This window comes from Oncorhynchus masou, chromosome 5 (genome assembly GCF_036934945.1).
Source record: "Oncorhynchus masou masou isolate Uvic2021 chromosome 5, UVic_Omas_1.1, whole genome shotgun sequence".
Lineage (NCBI taxonomy): Eukaryota > Metazoa > Chordata > Actinopteri > Salmoniformes > Salmonidae > Oncorhynchus > Oncorhynchus masou.
This window is the reverse complement of record NC_088216.1, coordinates 15,504,564-15,521,603: the sequence shown is the minus strand read 5'-3', so window position 1 is coordinate 15,521,603 and position 17,040 is coordinate 15,504,564. Positions and strand designations below refer to the sequence as shown.

General features: G+C 46.4%; 1 protein-coding gene across 9 annotated transcripts in view; it reads right to left on the bottom strand.

Annotated features, from left to right (window-relative positions):
• LOC135534228 (CREB3 regulatory factor-like) overlaps positions 1 to 17,040 on the bottom strand; it is a 36,991-nt gene that overhangs the window by 14,902 nt on the left and 5,049 nt on the right. For all 9 annotated transcript variants that reach the window (XR_010454657.1, XR_010454660.1, XM_064961328.1 and 6 more), the window contains exons 2-7: positions 6,084 to 6,334; positions 5,698 to 5,813; positions 4,417 to 5,248; positions 3,073 to 3,252; positions 1,625 to 1,814; positions 1,442 to 1,515 (exon numbers count right to left, since the gene is read on the bottom strand). Coding sequence is in view for 7 of the 9 variants with exons in the window: in XM_064961328.1 (XP_064817400.1) it covers positions 1,442 to 1,515; positions 1,625 to 1,814; positions 3,073 to 3,252; positions 4,417 to 5,236 (1,264 nt within the window). In the remaining 2 variants the exon portion in view is untranslated. The remainder of the gene's footprint in view (positions 1 to 1,441; positions 1,516 to 1,624; positions 1,815 to 3,072; positions 3,253 to 4,416; positions 5,249 to 5,697; positions 5,814 to 6,083; positions 6,335 to 17,040) is intronic.

Genomic DNA, 17,040 nt, shown 5'->3' with positions numbered 1-17,040 from the left:
TGCTTTCAACCAACCGGCTAAAAGACAAATCCCAGTGTTATCACTTGCTTTCAACCAACCGGCTAAAAGCTTTCAACCAACCGGCTAAAAGACAAATCCCAGTGTCATCACTATGCTTTCAACCAACCGGCTAAAAGACAAATCCCAAAGGTAAAACAACATCTGATGTTTTGGTTAAGATGTCTAAATGTGTTTCACTGCACTTTCAGCAATTTAGTGGGAATACATAGTCAGGTATGAACGTGTTATCACTGTGCCTCATCTGATAGCACAACCAAATGACCTGGATTACAGATGGTGCAAGTGATCAACGCTGTGTGAGATTGTGTGCAGATTATTCTAGTAAATGTGAACATCTCCGCAGACCTGCAGTCTTTCTAGGAGGACATAAGAAGACATGTATAGTTACTGTGGCGAACCTCAACATGTGGTCATGGGTGGTACTCCTTCTAAGGCTGAATAAATACATTACTTCCTCAGACAGACTTAACGTCAGGCTGTTTACGTCTATTTTAGTATTCAATTGAATAATGCAGCCAAATTCTACATTTAAAGGATTTTTGGATAGTTTATCCCGACCACTAGGTTAAAAAAATAAGTTTATTTTTGGATTAGTTGGACATGTGAATCCAACATATTATTTGTTAACTTGTCTATTTTTAGTTGAAAGGCTTTCTAAAAGTGATATTGAATTGTGTTGAGATTTTTCTTTGAACCACTACTGAGTCTGGCTTTAATTCCAGTTTGTCTACAAATGAATCATTTATGGTTGAATTGTCTCCATCCCAACCAAGAATTTAAAGAATAGGACTAAATCAAATCACACTTGATGTTGACTTATTTAACTTTTTTTAGTTGAATCCAACATAGGATTAATTGTCTATTTTAAATCAAACAAAGGTTGAATTGTCTATTTTTAGTTGAACCCTAGGTTGAATTGTCTATTTTTAGTTGAACCCTAGGTTGAATTGTCTATTTTTAGTTGAACCCTAGGTTGAATTGAAACAATAGCTGTTGATGACTTTGCAAATGCTGTATAGGCCTTAAGTCTCATTGATGATACATTTAATTTGTGCTGTTTAACCTACCCTTTGGAATGTATTTAGTTATTAAGAGATCTCTCAATAATCATTCTCACCATAGCACATTGGTAGTGTTCAGTGACAAGGTTTCGGTAGAGGAAGGAAAGGGAAAGGAGGCCTTGGTTGCCAGGTTTTGTAGAGGAAGGAAAGGGAGAGGAGGGTTAGGGTTGCCAGGTTTTGAAAGGAAGGAAAGGGAGAGGAGGGTTAGGGTTGCCAGGTGTGGAAAGGAAGTAAAGGGAGAGGAGGGTTAGGGTTGCCAGGTTTGGAAAGGATGTAAAGGGAGAAGAGGGTTAGGGTTGCCAGGTTTGGAAGGGGAAGAAAAGGGAGAGCAGGTTTAGGGTTGCCATGTTGGTACTAACCGTACTCCTGGTTGAGTCCCCACAGCTTGATCTTGTTGGCTTCGTGTTGCGCTTTCTTCTTCAACCGACAGGCCCTGTGAACACACAAGTACTGTCAGGACACACTCCATCAGATTAGATAGAGATGGTGTTGTTATGTGGGCCTAACAACGAATAAACTTCTCTCCCTCCCTCCCTCAGTACCTGGAAGCTAGTTTGTTCTTCTCTTTGCGTGAGCGTGCCCTGGCCACAACAGGCAGGTCGTTAACAGGACCCATCCCATCTATGGTAGCGTTGAGTTTTTGCAGCTGTTCGCCGATGTTTGTGAGCTTCACAGGGTTAGGGGTCAGGTCGCTGGCGTCCGTCTTCCTCGCTTTGCGCCTTCCCTTCTTTCCTGAGGAGAAAGGGATGAGTTACAAACCAGCAGCACTAAGCACTCACAATAAGTTCATTATAATGACCGCAGAGGAAGAAGGGACGAGGCAGGGTGCCTACCCTCTCTAGGTAGTGTACTAGGTAGTTTACAAGGTGTGCAAAGTAGATCTAGTGTGCTTACCCTCTCTAGGTAGTGTACTAGGTAGTTTACAAGGTGTGCTAAGTAGATCTAGTGTGCCTACCCTCTCTAGGTAGTGTACTAGGTAGTTTACAAGGTGTGCTAAGTAGATCTAGTGTGCCTACCCTCTCTAGGTAGTGTACTAGGTAGTTTACAAGGTGTGCTAAGTAGATCTAGGGTGCTTACCCTCTCTAGGTAGTGTACTAGGTAGTTTACAAGGTGTGCTAAGTAGATCTAGTGTGCCTACCCTCTCTAGGTAGTGTACTAGGTAGTTTACAAGGTGTGCTAAGTAGATCTAGTGTGCCTACCCTCTCTAGGTAGTGTACTAGGTAGTTTACAAGGTGTGCAAAGTAGATCTAGTGTGCCTACCCTCTCTAGGTAGTGTACTAGGTAGTTTACAAGGTGTGCAAAGTAGATCTAGTGTGCTTACCCTCTCTAGGTAGTGTACTAGGTAGTTTACAAGGTGTGCTAAGTAGATCTAGTGTGCTTACCCTCTCTAGGTAGTGTACTAGGTAGTTTACAAGGTGTGCTAAGTAGATCTAGTGTGCTTACCCTCTCTAGGTAGTGTACTAGGTAGTTTACAAGGTGTGCTAAGTAGATCTAGTGTGATTACCCTCTCTGCAGTATAGGGTACTAGGTAGGGTGCTAGTGTGCTTACCCTCTCTGCGGTATAGGGTACTAGGTAGGGTGCTAGTGTGCTTACCCTCTCTGCGGTATAGGGTGCTAGTGTGCTTACCCTCTATGCTGTATAGGGTACTAGGTAGGGTGCTAGTGTGCTTACCCTCTCTGCGGTATAGGGTACTAGGTAGGGTGCTAGTGTGCTTACCCTCTCTGCGGTATAGGGTACTAGGTAGGGTGCTAGTGTGCTTACCCTCTCTGCGGTATAGGGTACCCTCTCTGCGGTAGGGTGGTAGGGTGCTAGTGTGCTTACCCTCTCTGCGGTATAGGGTACTAGGTAGGGTGCTAGTGTGCTTACCCTCTCTGCGGTATAGGGTACTAGGTAGGGTGCTTGTTTGCTTACCCTCTCTGCGGTATAGGGTACTAGTGTGCTTACCCTCTCTGCGGAATAGGGTACTAGGTAGGGTACTAGTGTGTTTACCCTCTCTGCGGTATAGGGTACTAGGTAGGGTGCTAGAGCTCCAGGAGAGGGACCATCGGACCTCCCCTCCAGTCTTCTTCTGTCTCCCAGAGTCCCGTGCGTGAGCGTGGCGGTACTCCCAGAAACACCTTCTCTTCTGGGGCCGTTCCCCTGGACCACACCCCCGCTCTGGTTCCACCTCTGGAGAGGGACAGGGACGTCAGAGATGATACAGACACACACATGTAGACACACACACGTAGACACACAGCCCCCCTGAAATGGAAAAATATGTTAACATATGCGCGTGCACAACTAAATGCTCCTCTATAAAAATAAAACCACACACACACAAATAAGAAGATCTGCATAGGCAGCAGGTTCTTTCCCAATACATAATCCACTCCAGTGCTCTCAACATTCCTCCAGTCAGCACTCATGTCCCTGTTCCCTGTAAACTGGGCTTCACCCCCTGGCTTTCAACTGGAGGCTGTCTGACTCAGACTGAGCCTTCACTGCTTGGTTATGTAGCTAGTGGTGTAACAGTGGTGTAACAGTGGTGTAACAGTGGTGTGTGTGGGGGGGGGACAAGGGTCATCCAGTCTATCTCAAACACCTTGACTTATAGAGGAAGCAACACAGACAGACACACATATACACACCACCGGACAAAGACACACACACACACACACACACACACACACAGACCGAGCACACATACCGCTCACTCTCACATACACAGCCAGACCAGTGGAGGCTGCTGGGGAGGACGGCTCATAACAATGTCTGGAACGGAGAAAATGGAGACCATGTTTGATCTATGGGACCATTCCACTGATTCTGCTCCAGCCTTTACCACCAGTCTGTCCTCCCCAATTAAGGTGCCACCAACCTCCTGTGAGCCAGACACACACACATTCTGCCAGACAAACACACGCACACACACACACAAACACCGCCAGACAAACACATACACCGCCAGACAAACACACACACCGCCAGACAAACACACACACACCGCCAGACAAACACACACAGCGCCAGACAAACACACACAGCGCCAGACAAACACACACAGCGCCAGACAAACACACACACCATACAACAATAGGAGCGTGACAATAGCCACCAAAACAAGGCAGAGTGATGTTTCATGAACACAATTCAGTTACTCTGTCTTGTCTAATATCAAATGGCTGAGATTGGCTCAACCGAAACATTTCAAATTTGCAGGAATGACAGAAGATACGCAGAAGAAAATAGAGTAGAAAAAGTGACATAGCTATGACCTAATAGGTCATATCAAAGCTCTGAGACATTCCAGATGACATCATAAACTCCAGAACTTCAGAATCCAGAACTCACCAAATTCTGTTTCTGACGAGCTGGACAGTTCTGCTTCCACCGCAGTCTCATCCCCTGCTCCGTCCTCCCCTTCCTCCTCCTCCTCTTCTTCCTCCTCCTCCTCCAACAATACCTCTTCTTGCTCTTCCCTCTCCTCCTCCCTCTCTCCCTCCTCCTGCCCCTCTACCTCCTCTTCTGTCTCTGTCTCAGAGCTGGGGCTGGAGGGTGAGGGTCTATCCCCCCCCTGGGTCAGAGAGTAGTTGTGTTCCAACACTGACCCCCCCGGAAGAATCCCAGACGTCTCCGTCACCGCGGCAACGACTTCCGCCGCTGCCAACACAGCTGCGGCAACCTCCTCCTCCTCTGCCACCTGGTACACCTCCACCGTAGAAACCCTCATCCCCCCATCCTGTCCTCCTTTTTCTGTCACCCTTTCCATCGCCATGGTAACATCAAGTCCCACCTGCTCTCTGACCACCCTGCCTCTCTGGGCGTGGCCTAGACAGGGGTCGGGGGTCATTGTGATGCCGTTTCCGTGGAGATGAGTTACCATCATTGTGGTTACATGTGATGTCTGCTGCTGAGCTATGGCCTGTGCCTTCCTCTTCCTCCTCTCCTCCTCCTCTTCCTCCCGGGTCCCGCTCCAACGGCCCATCAGCACGGCGTCCTCGGTGCTCGCCAGCTCCCCCCCGAGGCCCAGCTTGGTGTAGCGCGTGATGTCATCCAGCGCCGACACGTCCCAACGCTCCACGTGCAGCTCCTCGCCGAAGCCCCCGTCGTCCACCAGGTCGCTTAGCAACTCGAAGGGCCGTTTCCTCGGCGTCGCTGGAGAGCCCAGCATCAGGAGCACGCTCTGAGGTAAGGAGGTAGGGAGAGAGGGATGGAGGCAAGGAGAGGGGAGGGAGGGAGGGAGGGGGAGGGAGGGAGGGAGGGAGGGAGGGAGGGAGGGAGGGAGGGAGGGAGGGAGGGAGGGAGGGAGGGAGGGAGGGAGGGAGGGAGAAGAGCATTGTTCATTGTTGACATGGCTAGAATGTGTCGTTACTTTACATTGATCTATGTTACAGAAATAGAGTCTTGTTCATTGCAGCTCTGTGGTGACGTCACCATAATAAACAACAGGTATGTCTGTTCACACTTATTACTATGTTCTGCCAGTGTAATAGACAGTGTAATAACATGCAGTCCAGGCAGTGTGGTAGTAGAGCAGAATACAAGGACAAGACTGACACATTATAAACACATGTTCATGTGTCAGACACCTGGACCTTAGACGCAATGACAAGCAGTTAGTGAGTTAGTTACCTGGTCATATTCGGTCCTGCCCCCTAGAGGGGAGACAGCCAGGGGTAGGGGCTGAGGAGACAGCCACGGATCCCATACGCCTCGCCAAACGCAGGCTCCATCCCATTCATGCCCGGCTATAGGACACACACACACATTACTCTGCTGAGCTACCATTTTCACGAGCATCATTACAAACAGAATAGAACGTCCGTCTAAATATATTGTCTGTAATCAGAATCACAATCTCTGTTGTACATGTATTATTACCGGACAAGATATTTAGACAGTCAATTAATATCAATATTCAAGTTGGAAAGCAATTTCATCACCTTCACTCAAATAAAACAGCTAGAAAAACGACTCTTAGTACGACACAGAATAGAATACAGAGATCAGTGGTGTACCTGAGGCATGCCCAAGGCGGTGGGTGGTGTTAGGTGGTGGTCAGGATGCCGTTGGAGCGTTCAGCCGGAACACAACACACTGCTCACTGACTGATGTTGAGGATCAGGATGGAGGAGGAAGTCTCCTGGGTCGGGCCAGATATGGACCATCTGTGACCTCACGGGGTCAGGGGTGAGAGGTCAATGCTTTAGGGTCGACAGACACACTTCACATCACATGACGTGGTGCTCGCTGCTCACTGTTGGGACCGCTAAAGGGGAGAGGAGACAGGGAGAGAAAGGCATCATGGGGTCAATAGTCTAAACAAGATGTGTGAGAGAAGTCATCTAAGGACATAAGCAATGCGCTTGGGGGCAGTTTTCCAGATATACAGTGCATTCGGAAAGTATTCAGACCCCTTGACTTTCACATTTTGTGACGTTATAGCCTAATTCTAAAATTGATGAAATCGTTTTTTCCCCTCTTCAATCTACACACAATACCCCATAACGACAAAGAAAAATAGGTTTTTAGAAATGTTTGCAAATGTATAAAAAATAAAATAAACGGAAATATGACATTTATAAGTATTCAGACCCTTTACTCAGTACTTTGTTGAATCACCTTTGGCAGCGATTACAGCCTTGAGTCTTATTGGGTAACACTACAAGCTTGGCACAACTGTATTTGTGGAGTTTCTCCCATTCTTCTCTGCAGATCCTCTCCAGCTCTGTCAGGTTAGAAGAGGAGAGTCGCTGCACAGCTATTTTCAGGTCTCTCCAGAGATGTTAGATCGGGTTCAAGTTCTTGCTCCGGCTGGGCCCTTCAAGGACACTCCGGAGTTGTCTTGGCTGTGTGCTTAGGTTCGTTGTCTTGTTGGAAGGTGAACCTTTGCCCCAGTCTGAGGTCCTGGGTTCTCCGGGGGAGGTTTTCATCAAGAATCTCTGTACTGTGCTCCGTTCATCTTTCCCTCGATCCTGACATGTCTCCCAGTCCCTGAAAAACATCCCCACAGCATGATGTTGCCACCACCATGCTTCACCGTAGGGATGGTGCCGGGTTTCCTTCAGACGTGATACTTGGCATTCAGGCCAAAGAGTTCAATCTTGGATTAATCAGACCAGAGAATCTGACTTTCATGTTGCATTTACTGAGGAGTGGCTTCTGTCTGGCCACTCTACCATAAAGGCCTGATTGAGAGAGATTGTTGACCTTCTAGAAGGTTCTTGCATCTCCACAGAGGAACTCTGTTATAGTGACCATCGGGTTCTTGGTCACTTCCCTGAACAAGGCCCTTCTCCCCCGGTTGCTCAGTTTGGCCGGGCGACCAACTCTAGGAGGAGTCTTGGTGGTTCCAAACTTCTTCCTTTTAAGAATAATGGAGGCCGCTGTGTTCCTGGGGACCTTCAATGCTGCAGAAATGCTTCGGTACCCTTCCCCAGATCTGCTCCTAGACACATTCTTGTCTCTGAGCTCTATGGACAATTCCTTCGACCTCATCGCTTGGTTTTTGCTCTGACATGCACTGTCAACTGTGGGACCTTATATAGACAGGTGTGTGCCTTTACAAATCATGTCCAAGCAATTGAATTTACCACAGGTGGTGAACTTCAATCAAGTTGTAGAAACATCTCAATTATGATAAATGGAAACAGGATGCAGCTGAGCTCAATTTCGAGTATGATAGCAAAGGGTCTGAATACTTATTTAAATAAGGTATTTTTTATATATATATATATATATTTTATTTTTATTTTATATATATACATTTGTGAAAAATTATAAAAACCTGTTTTACGCTTTGTCGTTATGGGGTATTGTGTGTAGATTGAAGAGGAATTTGTTATATTTAATCCATGTTAGAATCTTGCAGACACCTGATTGGATTCTACACATATAACTTTGATTTACTTCACTTTGACAAATTCTGTGTTTTCAGATCAGAAGAAGGAGAGGAGATAGGGGGAAGACAATTGTGACCCATAGAGCTTATGTCCTGAAGTGACTCCTTTCAACGCTCACACAGCACTCCAAATATAGATAGATACGATGCAATGAAAAGAGCACAGCCATATATACAGTACCAGTCAAAAGTTGGGACACACCTACTCATCTATAGGTTTTTCTTTATTTTTACTATTTTCCACATTGTAGAATAATAGTGAATACATCAACACTATATATACAGAAGATAGCCCTATTTAGTAAAATACCAAGCCCATATCATGGCAAGAACAGGTCAAATAAGCAAAGAGAAACTACAGTCCATCATTACTTCAAGACACGAAGGTCTATCAATCATTTCTCTTTGCTTATGGACTTTACCAAATAGGGCCATCTTCTGTATACCCCCCTACCTTGTCATAACACAACTGACTGGCTCAAACGCATTAAGAAGAAAATACATTTTACAAATTAACAAGGCACACCTGTTAATTGAAATACATTCCAGTTAACTACCTCATGAAGCTGGTTGAGAGAATGCCAAGAGTGTGCAAAGCTGTCATCAAAGCAAAGGGTGGCTACTTGAAGAATCTCAAATCTATTTTGATTTGTTAAACACTTTTTTGGTTACTACATGATCCCATGTGTGATATTTCATAGTTTTGATATTGTCACTATTATTCTACAATGTAGAAAATTGTAAAAAAAAAATTAAGAAAAACCTGAGAATGAGTAGGTGTGTCCAAACTTCTGACTGGTATATACATGTTAATATATGGCCCTGGTATAGAGGAGAGGGAGGCATTTGAGATATGACTATTGAGATCCGCCCCTAGAGTGTGGCTATGTGATTATAGGTGACCCATAAAGTTTTATACAGCATTCCTGATGTAGATAAGATTCGTAGGGATCCACCCATAAGGATGTCCCACAGTGCTCCACTAAGAACAGACAACATGGAATGTATAGAAGGAATATATAGAATGTAATGTATAGAAGTAATGTATAGAAGGAATGTATATTTTACATTTAAGTCATTTAGCAGACGCTCTTATCCAGAGCGACTTACAAATTGGTGAATTCACCTTCTGACATCAGTGGAACAGCCACTTTACAATAGTGCATCTAAATCATTTAGGGGGGTGAGAAGGATTGCTTTATCCTATCCTAGGTATTCCTTGAAGAGGTGGGGTTTCAGGTGTCTCCGGAAGGTGGTGATTGACTCCGCTGTCCTGGCGTCGTGAGGGAGTTTGTTCCACCATTGGGGGCCAGAGCAGCGAACAGTTTTGACTGGGCTGAGCGGGAACTGTACTTCCTCAGTGGTAGGGAGGCGAGCAGGCCAGAGGTGGATGAACGCAGTGCCCTTGTTTGGGTGTAGGGCCTGATCAGAGCCTGGAGGTACTGCGGTGCCGTTCCCCTCACAGCTCCGTAGGCAAGCACCATGGTCTTGTAGCGGATGCGAGCTTCAACTGGAAGCCAGTGGAGAGAGCGGAGGAGCGGGGTGACGTGAGAGAACTTGGGAAGGTTGAACACCAGACGGGCTGCGGCGTTCTGGATGAGTTGTAGGGGTTTAATGGCACAGGCAGGGAGCCCAGCCAACAGCGAGTTGCAGTAATCCAGACGGGAGATGACAAGTGCCTGGATTAGGACCTGCGCCGCTTCCCATTACACCCTAACCTGTATAGACCTGCCATTACACCCTAACTACAGACCTGTCATTACACACTAACCTGTATAGACCTGCCATTACACCCTCACCTGTATAGACCTGCCATTACACCCTCACCTGTATAGACCTGCCATTACACCCCTGTATAGACCTGCCACACCCTAACCTGTATAGACCTGCCAATTACACCCTCACACCTGTATAGACCTGTCACCCTAACTACAGACCTGCCATTACACCTGTATAGACCTGCCAATACACCCTGCCATTACACCCTAACTACAGACCTGCCATTACACCCTAACTACAGACCTGCCATTACACCTAACTACAGACCTGCCATTACACCCTAACTACAGACCTGCCATTACACCCTAACTACAGACCTGCCATTACACCCTAACTACAGACCTGCCATTACACCCTAACTACAGACCTGCCATTACACCCTAACTACAGACCTGTATAGATTGTAATGTATAGAATGTAATGTATAGAGTGTAATGTATAGAATGTAATGTATGAACATACACACCAGGGTTTCCGTTAGCCTGTAATAGCTGGCTTTTGGACAATACAAAACTGAAAACCCGATAAATTTAAATTGCCGCCGACCAATTTTTAGGGAGAAAAAAAAAATCCTATTGCAAAATAACATTTTTTTGCCAATTCATTAATGGAAATACCAGTTGATGGAAGTACATTTGACAGGTCATACTTATCGGTCTATAGGTTCATTTGCATAATTTAGTGGAATTAAATTGCCGCGTTTTATCACACGAAACAGCAAACAGGAGCAGAAAATTTGTCCAACAGCTTGTTGTTGCTGCTGCTCCTCAAACAGCTTGTTGTTGCTGCTGCTCTTCAAACAGCTTGGTGCTGCTGCTGCTCCTCAAACAGCTCGTTGTTGCTGCTGCTGCTCCTCAAACAGCTCGTTGTTGCTGCTGCTGCTCCTCAAACAGCTCGTTGTTGCTGCTCCTCAAACAGCTCGTTGCTGCTGCTGCTGCTCCTCAAACAGCTCGTTGCTGCTGCTCCTCAAACAGCTCGTTGCTGCTGCTGCTGCTCCTCAAACAGCTCGTTGCTGCTGCTGCTGCTCCTCAAACAGCTCGTTGCTGCTGCTGCTGCTCCTCAAACAGCTTGGTGCTGCTGCTGCTCCTCAAACAGCTTGTTGTTGCTGCTGCTCCTCAAACAGCTCGTTGCTGCTGCTCCTCAAACAGCTCGTTGTTGCTGCTGCTGCTCCTCAAACAGCTCGTTGTTGCTGCTCCTCAAACAGCTCGTTGCTGCTGCTGCTGCTCCTCAAACAGCTCGTTGCTGCTGCTCCTCAAACAGCTCGTTGCTGCTGCTGCTGCTCCTCAAACAGCTCGTTGCTGCTGCTGCTCCTCAAACAGCTCGTTGCTGCTGCTCCTCAAACAGCTCGTTGCTGCTGCTGCTGCTCCTCAAACAGCTTGGTGCTGCTGCTGCTCCTCAAACAGCTTGTTGTTGCTGCTGCTCCTCAAACAGCTTGGTGCTGCTGCTGCTCCTCAAACAGCTCGTTGCTGCTGCTGCTGCTCCTCAAACAGCTCGTTGCTGCTGCTGCTGCTCCTCAAACAGCTCGTTGCTGCTGCTCCTCAAACAGCTCGTTGCTGCTGCTGCTCCTCAAACAGCTCGTTGCTGCTGCTCCTCAAACAGCTCGTTGCTGCTGCTCCTCAAACAGCTCGTTGCTGCTGCTCCTCAAACAGCTCGTTGCTGCTGCTCCTCAAACAGCTCGTTGCTGCTGCTCCTCAAACAGCTCGTTGCTGCTGCTGCTGCTCAAACAGCTCGTTGCTGCTGCTCCTCAAACAGCTCGTTGCTGCTGCTGCTGCTCCTCAAACAGCTCGTTGCTGCTGCTGCTGCTCCTCAAACAGCTCGTTGCTGCTGCTCCTCAAACAGCTCGTTGCTGCTGTTGCTGCTCCTCAAACAGCTCGTTGTTGCTGCTGCTGCTCCTCAAACAGCTCGTTGCTGCTGCTGCTGCTCCTCAAACAGCTCGTTGCTGCTGCTGCTCCTCAAACAGCTCGTTGCTGCTGCTGCTCCTCAAACAGCTCGTTGCTGCTGCTGCTCCTCAAACAGCTCGTTGCTGCTGCTGCTCCTCAAACAGCTCGTTGCTGCTGCTGCTCCTCAAACAGCTCGTTGCTGCTGCTGCTCCTCAAACAGCTCGCTGCTGCTGCTGCTCAAACAGCTCGTTGCTGCTGCTGCTGCTCTCAAACAAACAGCTCGTTGCTGCTGCTGCTGCTCCTCAAACAGCTCGTTGCTGCTGCTGCTGCCTCAAACAGCTCGTTGCTGCTGCTGCTGCTGCTCAAACAGCTCGTTGCTGCTGCTGCTCAAACAGCTCGTTGCTGCTGCTGCCTCAAACAGCTCGTTGTTGCTGCTGCTGCTCCTCAAACAGCTCGTTGCTGCTGCTGCTGCTCCTCAAACAGCTCGTTGCTGCTGCTGCTCCTCAAACAGCTCGTTGCTGCTGCTGCTGCTCCTCAAACAGCTCGTTGCTGCTGCTGCTGCTCCTCAAACAGCTCGTTGCTGCTGCTGCTGCTCCTCAAACAGCTCGTTGCTGCTGCTGCTGCTCCTCAAACAGCTCGTTGCTGCTGCTGCTCCTCAAACAGCTCGTTGCTGCTGCTGCTCCTCAAACAGCTCGTTGCTGCTGCTGCTCCTCAAACAGCTCGTTGCTGCTGCTGCTCCTCAAACAGCTCGTTGCTGCTGCTGCTGCTCCTCAAACAGCTCGTTGCTGCTGCTGCTGCTCCTCAAACAGCTCGTTGCTGCTGCTGCTCCTCAAACAGCTCGCTGCTCGTTGCTGCTGCTGCTGCTGCTGCTCAAACAGCTCGCTTGCTGCTCCTCAAACAGCTGCTGCTGCTCCTCAAACAGCTCGTTGTTGCTGCTGCTGCTCCTCAAACAGCTCGTTGTTGCTGCTGCTGCTCCTCAAACAGCTCGTTGTTGCTGCTGCTGCTCCTCAAACAGCTCGTTGTTGCTGCTGCTGCTCCTCAAACAGCTCGTTGCTGCTGCTGCTCCTCAAACAGCTCGTTGCTGCTGCTGCTCCTCAAACAGCTCGTTGCTGCTGCTGCTCCTCAAACAGCTCGTTGCTGCTGCTGCTCCTCAAACAGCTCGCTGCTGCTGCTCCTCAAACAGCTCGTTGTTGCTGCTGCTCCTCAAACAGCTTGTTGCTGCTGGAGTGAATAGGCCCAATCATTGCACAACTATCCTAAATACAATTGTGTGTTCAAAACAGTTTTGATGGCCACAATTAAAAAGAGATACCATTTGTATTTGTCAACTGGTAATTAAAGCCCGTTTCCCATTCACCATTCCAGTGCATAGGACACAGTAGGCAGGCTATCAGTGTGTCACCCACCACTTTACAATGAGCTGGAGGCAGCATGCATTTTGAAAACATAAACTTCGTTGTTTGAAACCTGAACGTTTTACTTCATATTATGAGGCATGTCCCACCTTGCTTCAAAGTAGCCTTGTCAAAATCCCACCATACAAAAGCAGTAGCAGTTATTTCTTTTCTGAAGACTTGCATATTGCCCTTTATCAACAAGCCAAACGTTCTGATCTGTTGCATCAGCCTCATTGCTTTTTGAAGTTCTCTTTTATTCTAACATCTTCAAAGTGTGAATCAGGATTCAGTAAGAAGGATGAGCGTCATTGCATCCTCGAGTTTCATCATGTATTTATATAACTTACATCAGCTGATATCTTAAAGAAGCTGTACAGAAACCCAGCCTAAAACCCCAAGCAATGCAGGTGTAGAAGAGTTTCATGCTCTGTTAGGATGAATAACCATAATCTGAATGTGATTTGTGTCATTCTGAGCACCGTGGGTAGACACCCGGATCAGGTTACAATGCAGATGGGCCCGGTGCATTTCTCAAATGTCCGGTCAATTAAAAATGCTGCCGGTCAAAAGCACGGCATCACATTTTACTAATGGACACACACACACACACACACACACACACACTAATCCGAGGTGTTAAGAGAAATAGCAGCGGTAAGAACAGATCAAGGATCAGTCCACCCTGACCTCAACACAGGTCACCACTGACCTTCGAACTGTTCTTAAGGAACAACATCATGCTACGCTTCTGAGCTGACCTAAGGCACATAGGAATGAGGACACAAAGTGTGTCTGCGTGTGTGTGTGTAGAAACTATGACAGGCTATAGCTGTGGAAGATTCTGATGTGTTGACATCATATATGTTATGTAGCCATTAGCCAATCCAGAGTCACCAAACTCGTTTCACCTCCCGTGACCCCTGTACTATTGACACGATGTGTCACTGTACCTATGCTGCTGTGTTTCATGTGGTGTCTCCATTTAGCCTACGGTCACTGTACCTATGCTGCTGTGTTTCATGTGGTGTCTCCATTTAGCCTACGGTCACTGTACCTATGCTGCTGTGTTTCATGTGGTGTCTCCATTTATTCACTGTAGCTGCTGTGTTTCATGTGGTGTCTCCATTTAGCCTGGTCACTGTCACCTATGCTGCTGTGTTTCATGTGGTGTCTCCATTTAGCCTACGGTCACTGTACCTATGCTGCTGTGTTTCATGTGGTGTCTCCATTTAGCCTACGGTCACTGTACCTATGCTGCTGTGTTTCATGTGGTGTCTCCATTTAGCCTACGGTCACTGTACCTATGCTGCTGTGTTTCATGTGGTGTCTCCATTTAGCCTACGGTCACTGTACCTATGCTGCTGTGTTTCATGTGGTGTCTCCATTTAGCCTACGGTCACTGTACCTATGCTGCCTGCTGTTTGTTGCGTCCCAAATACACCATATTCCCTCTGTAGTGCCCTATTGCTATGGAGCGATTTCAAGTGCCAAAAGAAACTATTTGAATTCAACACATCTGAATTTGCATTTAGATATTGTCGTTGAATTCGATATTATTTCATTTGTAATGCTCAATTTGAATCATTGAATTAATACATTTAACTCGTATTTAATGATTTGAAACTGGAATGAATGAATATTGCAAAAAATATATATATATATATATTTCTATGTATTTGAATATTCAAACGCAATATGTATATATTCAGTTTCAATATGGTAGATATTGCATTGGTTGTCTGTGTATCAAGTCTACGAACTATAAATTCAGTGTTACCCATTCAACTTCGACACATTCAGATTCCGTTGTCAAATTCAGTTCTAAATTCTGATTCAAAGACAGAGCCAACATCCTGATACTTGGCCAGCCAGGAAAAGTAGAGGAGCACAGATAGAATCAAACGCTCTCTGTGGTAAACAGAAGGTAGCGGTACGGGCAGAGTGGTTTCTGGCTGTTTTCTGAAGCCAATGTGGCATGTTGAACGCATGTTCTTCCTATGACTTTCACTCTAGAGTTGGAACGATTTGGGCTATAAGCTATTATGACCCCATTCCCGAAAGCTAAGACTCCCTGGAACATGGGACGAGTCTTCTGTTCCCTTCTGTGGTGACCACAGGCCGTGCAGGATACGTTAGCAGGGCGTGTGGGCCCCATAAGAATATAATTGAATAGCCTCGTCATGGTTCTTCTAAGGATAGCTTTTCCACTTCCTATTCTTGTGACTGACTGGGTGCCAACCGTATCTACTGCATATCACAAGACTGTGTTATCCCACTTAGCTAAAGCCCATAGGGATGTGTTCAATTCGTGAATTCAAAAATATTCTATTCAAATGCAATTAACTGATAGAAATTCTAAATGATGGAATTCAAATTAAACTTCTGTTGGCACTGAAATCTCTCCATATATGGACCCTGGTCAAAAGTAATGCACTATATAGGGAATAGGGCTCTGGTCTAAAGTAATGCACTATATAGGGAATAGGGCTCTGGTCTAAAGTAATGCACTATATAGGGAAATAGGGTGTCATTGCTATAGTAGCCTGGATATTAAAACAAAGCATGTATTTTGTCTAGCTGCCAACTAGGCTTCATGGGGTAACTACCTGCCTGTACTGTAGCCTACTAATGTTATACAGTACCATAGATTAGTGGATCTCAAAAGATCTCCTTAGGGACCCCCAAGCACGTTCCAAGTATTTGATCTATTTCAGAGCTAGCATACCTGATTCAACTGATCAACTAATCATCATACCCTCGACTAGGTGAATCAGGTGAGCTAGTTCAAGGCTACAACAGAAGAGTGAAAGGTCTGAGGTTCCCCGGGGAGAGGTTTGAGAACCACTGCCCTAGATAGATATATATATATATAAAGTGCAGTGTGGTTCCTGTCTAATACTAATCCTAATCCGAACTGTACACTGCTCTGGATATGAGCTCACACTAAATTACTCAAATGTCCAATTGAATGCCTACGCTGCAATGCATACCTGCCTACAGCCTACCACAGTAGTCTGAATATAAAAACAACAATCTATCAATCATTTATTGAGTGTTGATATAACTTAGACCGAGTCCAAAGGCCACTGGGGCCAGCCAACCAGGTCACAAGCACAGCCTTACTGAGACATTCCAGCCTGGACACTGGGACTATGTCCTGAATAGCACCCTATTACCTATACATCCAACCAGGGCCCATAGGGAATAGGGTGCCATTTGGGGTGCAAACGGAGGCTCCCATAGGGACAGCTCTAGGATCAGTTCAGCATCTAACTAGAAAGCCAAACCATGTAGATGTTTCCCCTTAAGGACACACCTAGGATCAGTTTAAATTTCCCCTAAATGCTGATCTTGGGTCAGTTTTGCACCCCCCCCCCTCTAGCTGATCCTAGATCGATACCCAGGGGAAAACTTCACCCCAGAGCCCTAACGAGGGTCGATGACAGAGGGGAAACTTAAAACTGACCTTAGATCAGTGTCAATGGGACAATTTATCGAATTCCTGAAACAACGTTCCGGGTAGACATAGCCCCTTAGGGACAGATATAGGATCAGTTTACCTTCTCCAAGACCCTAACCTTCAACATGAAGAGGAGGGAACTAATAACTGACAATAGATCAGTCTCTAGAGAGGCTACTTAAACCTATATCTGTTAAACAATAGCAGTGCATGAAAGGACCAGAAGGACACTAATGACCCAGTCAAATGTGACCCGTTTCAGGAAAGCAAGCCGCATGTCACATGACACTATTTCACAGGAGAGGCATTTGAAGGTCATTTTTTTATTTTATTTTTTTAACATATTGATCAAAATGTGTTTTTTTTGGCAGAAATGCCTTCTGGAACATGTGAACTTTGCTAACTAATGTTACGTGTATGATCAGTGTAGTAATATTACCAGAATCAGAAATCCATTTTCATTGCTAGTTATAGCCTAATGTTAGCTAGCTAGCTAACATTGAACCTAGTTGGTTAGCTTTAGCTACATGCAGATTCATACTACTCATACTAGGACAA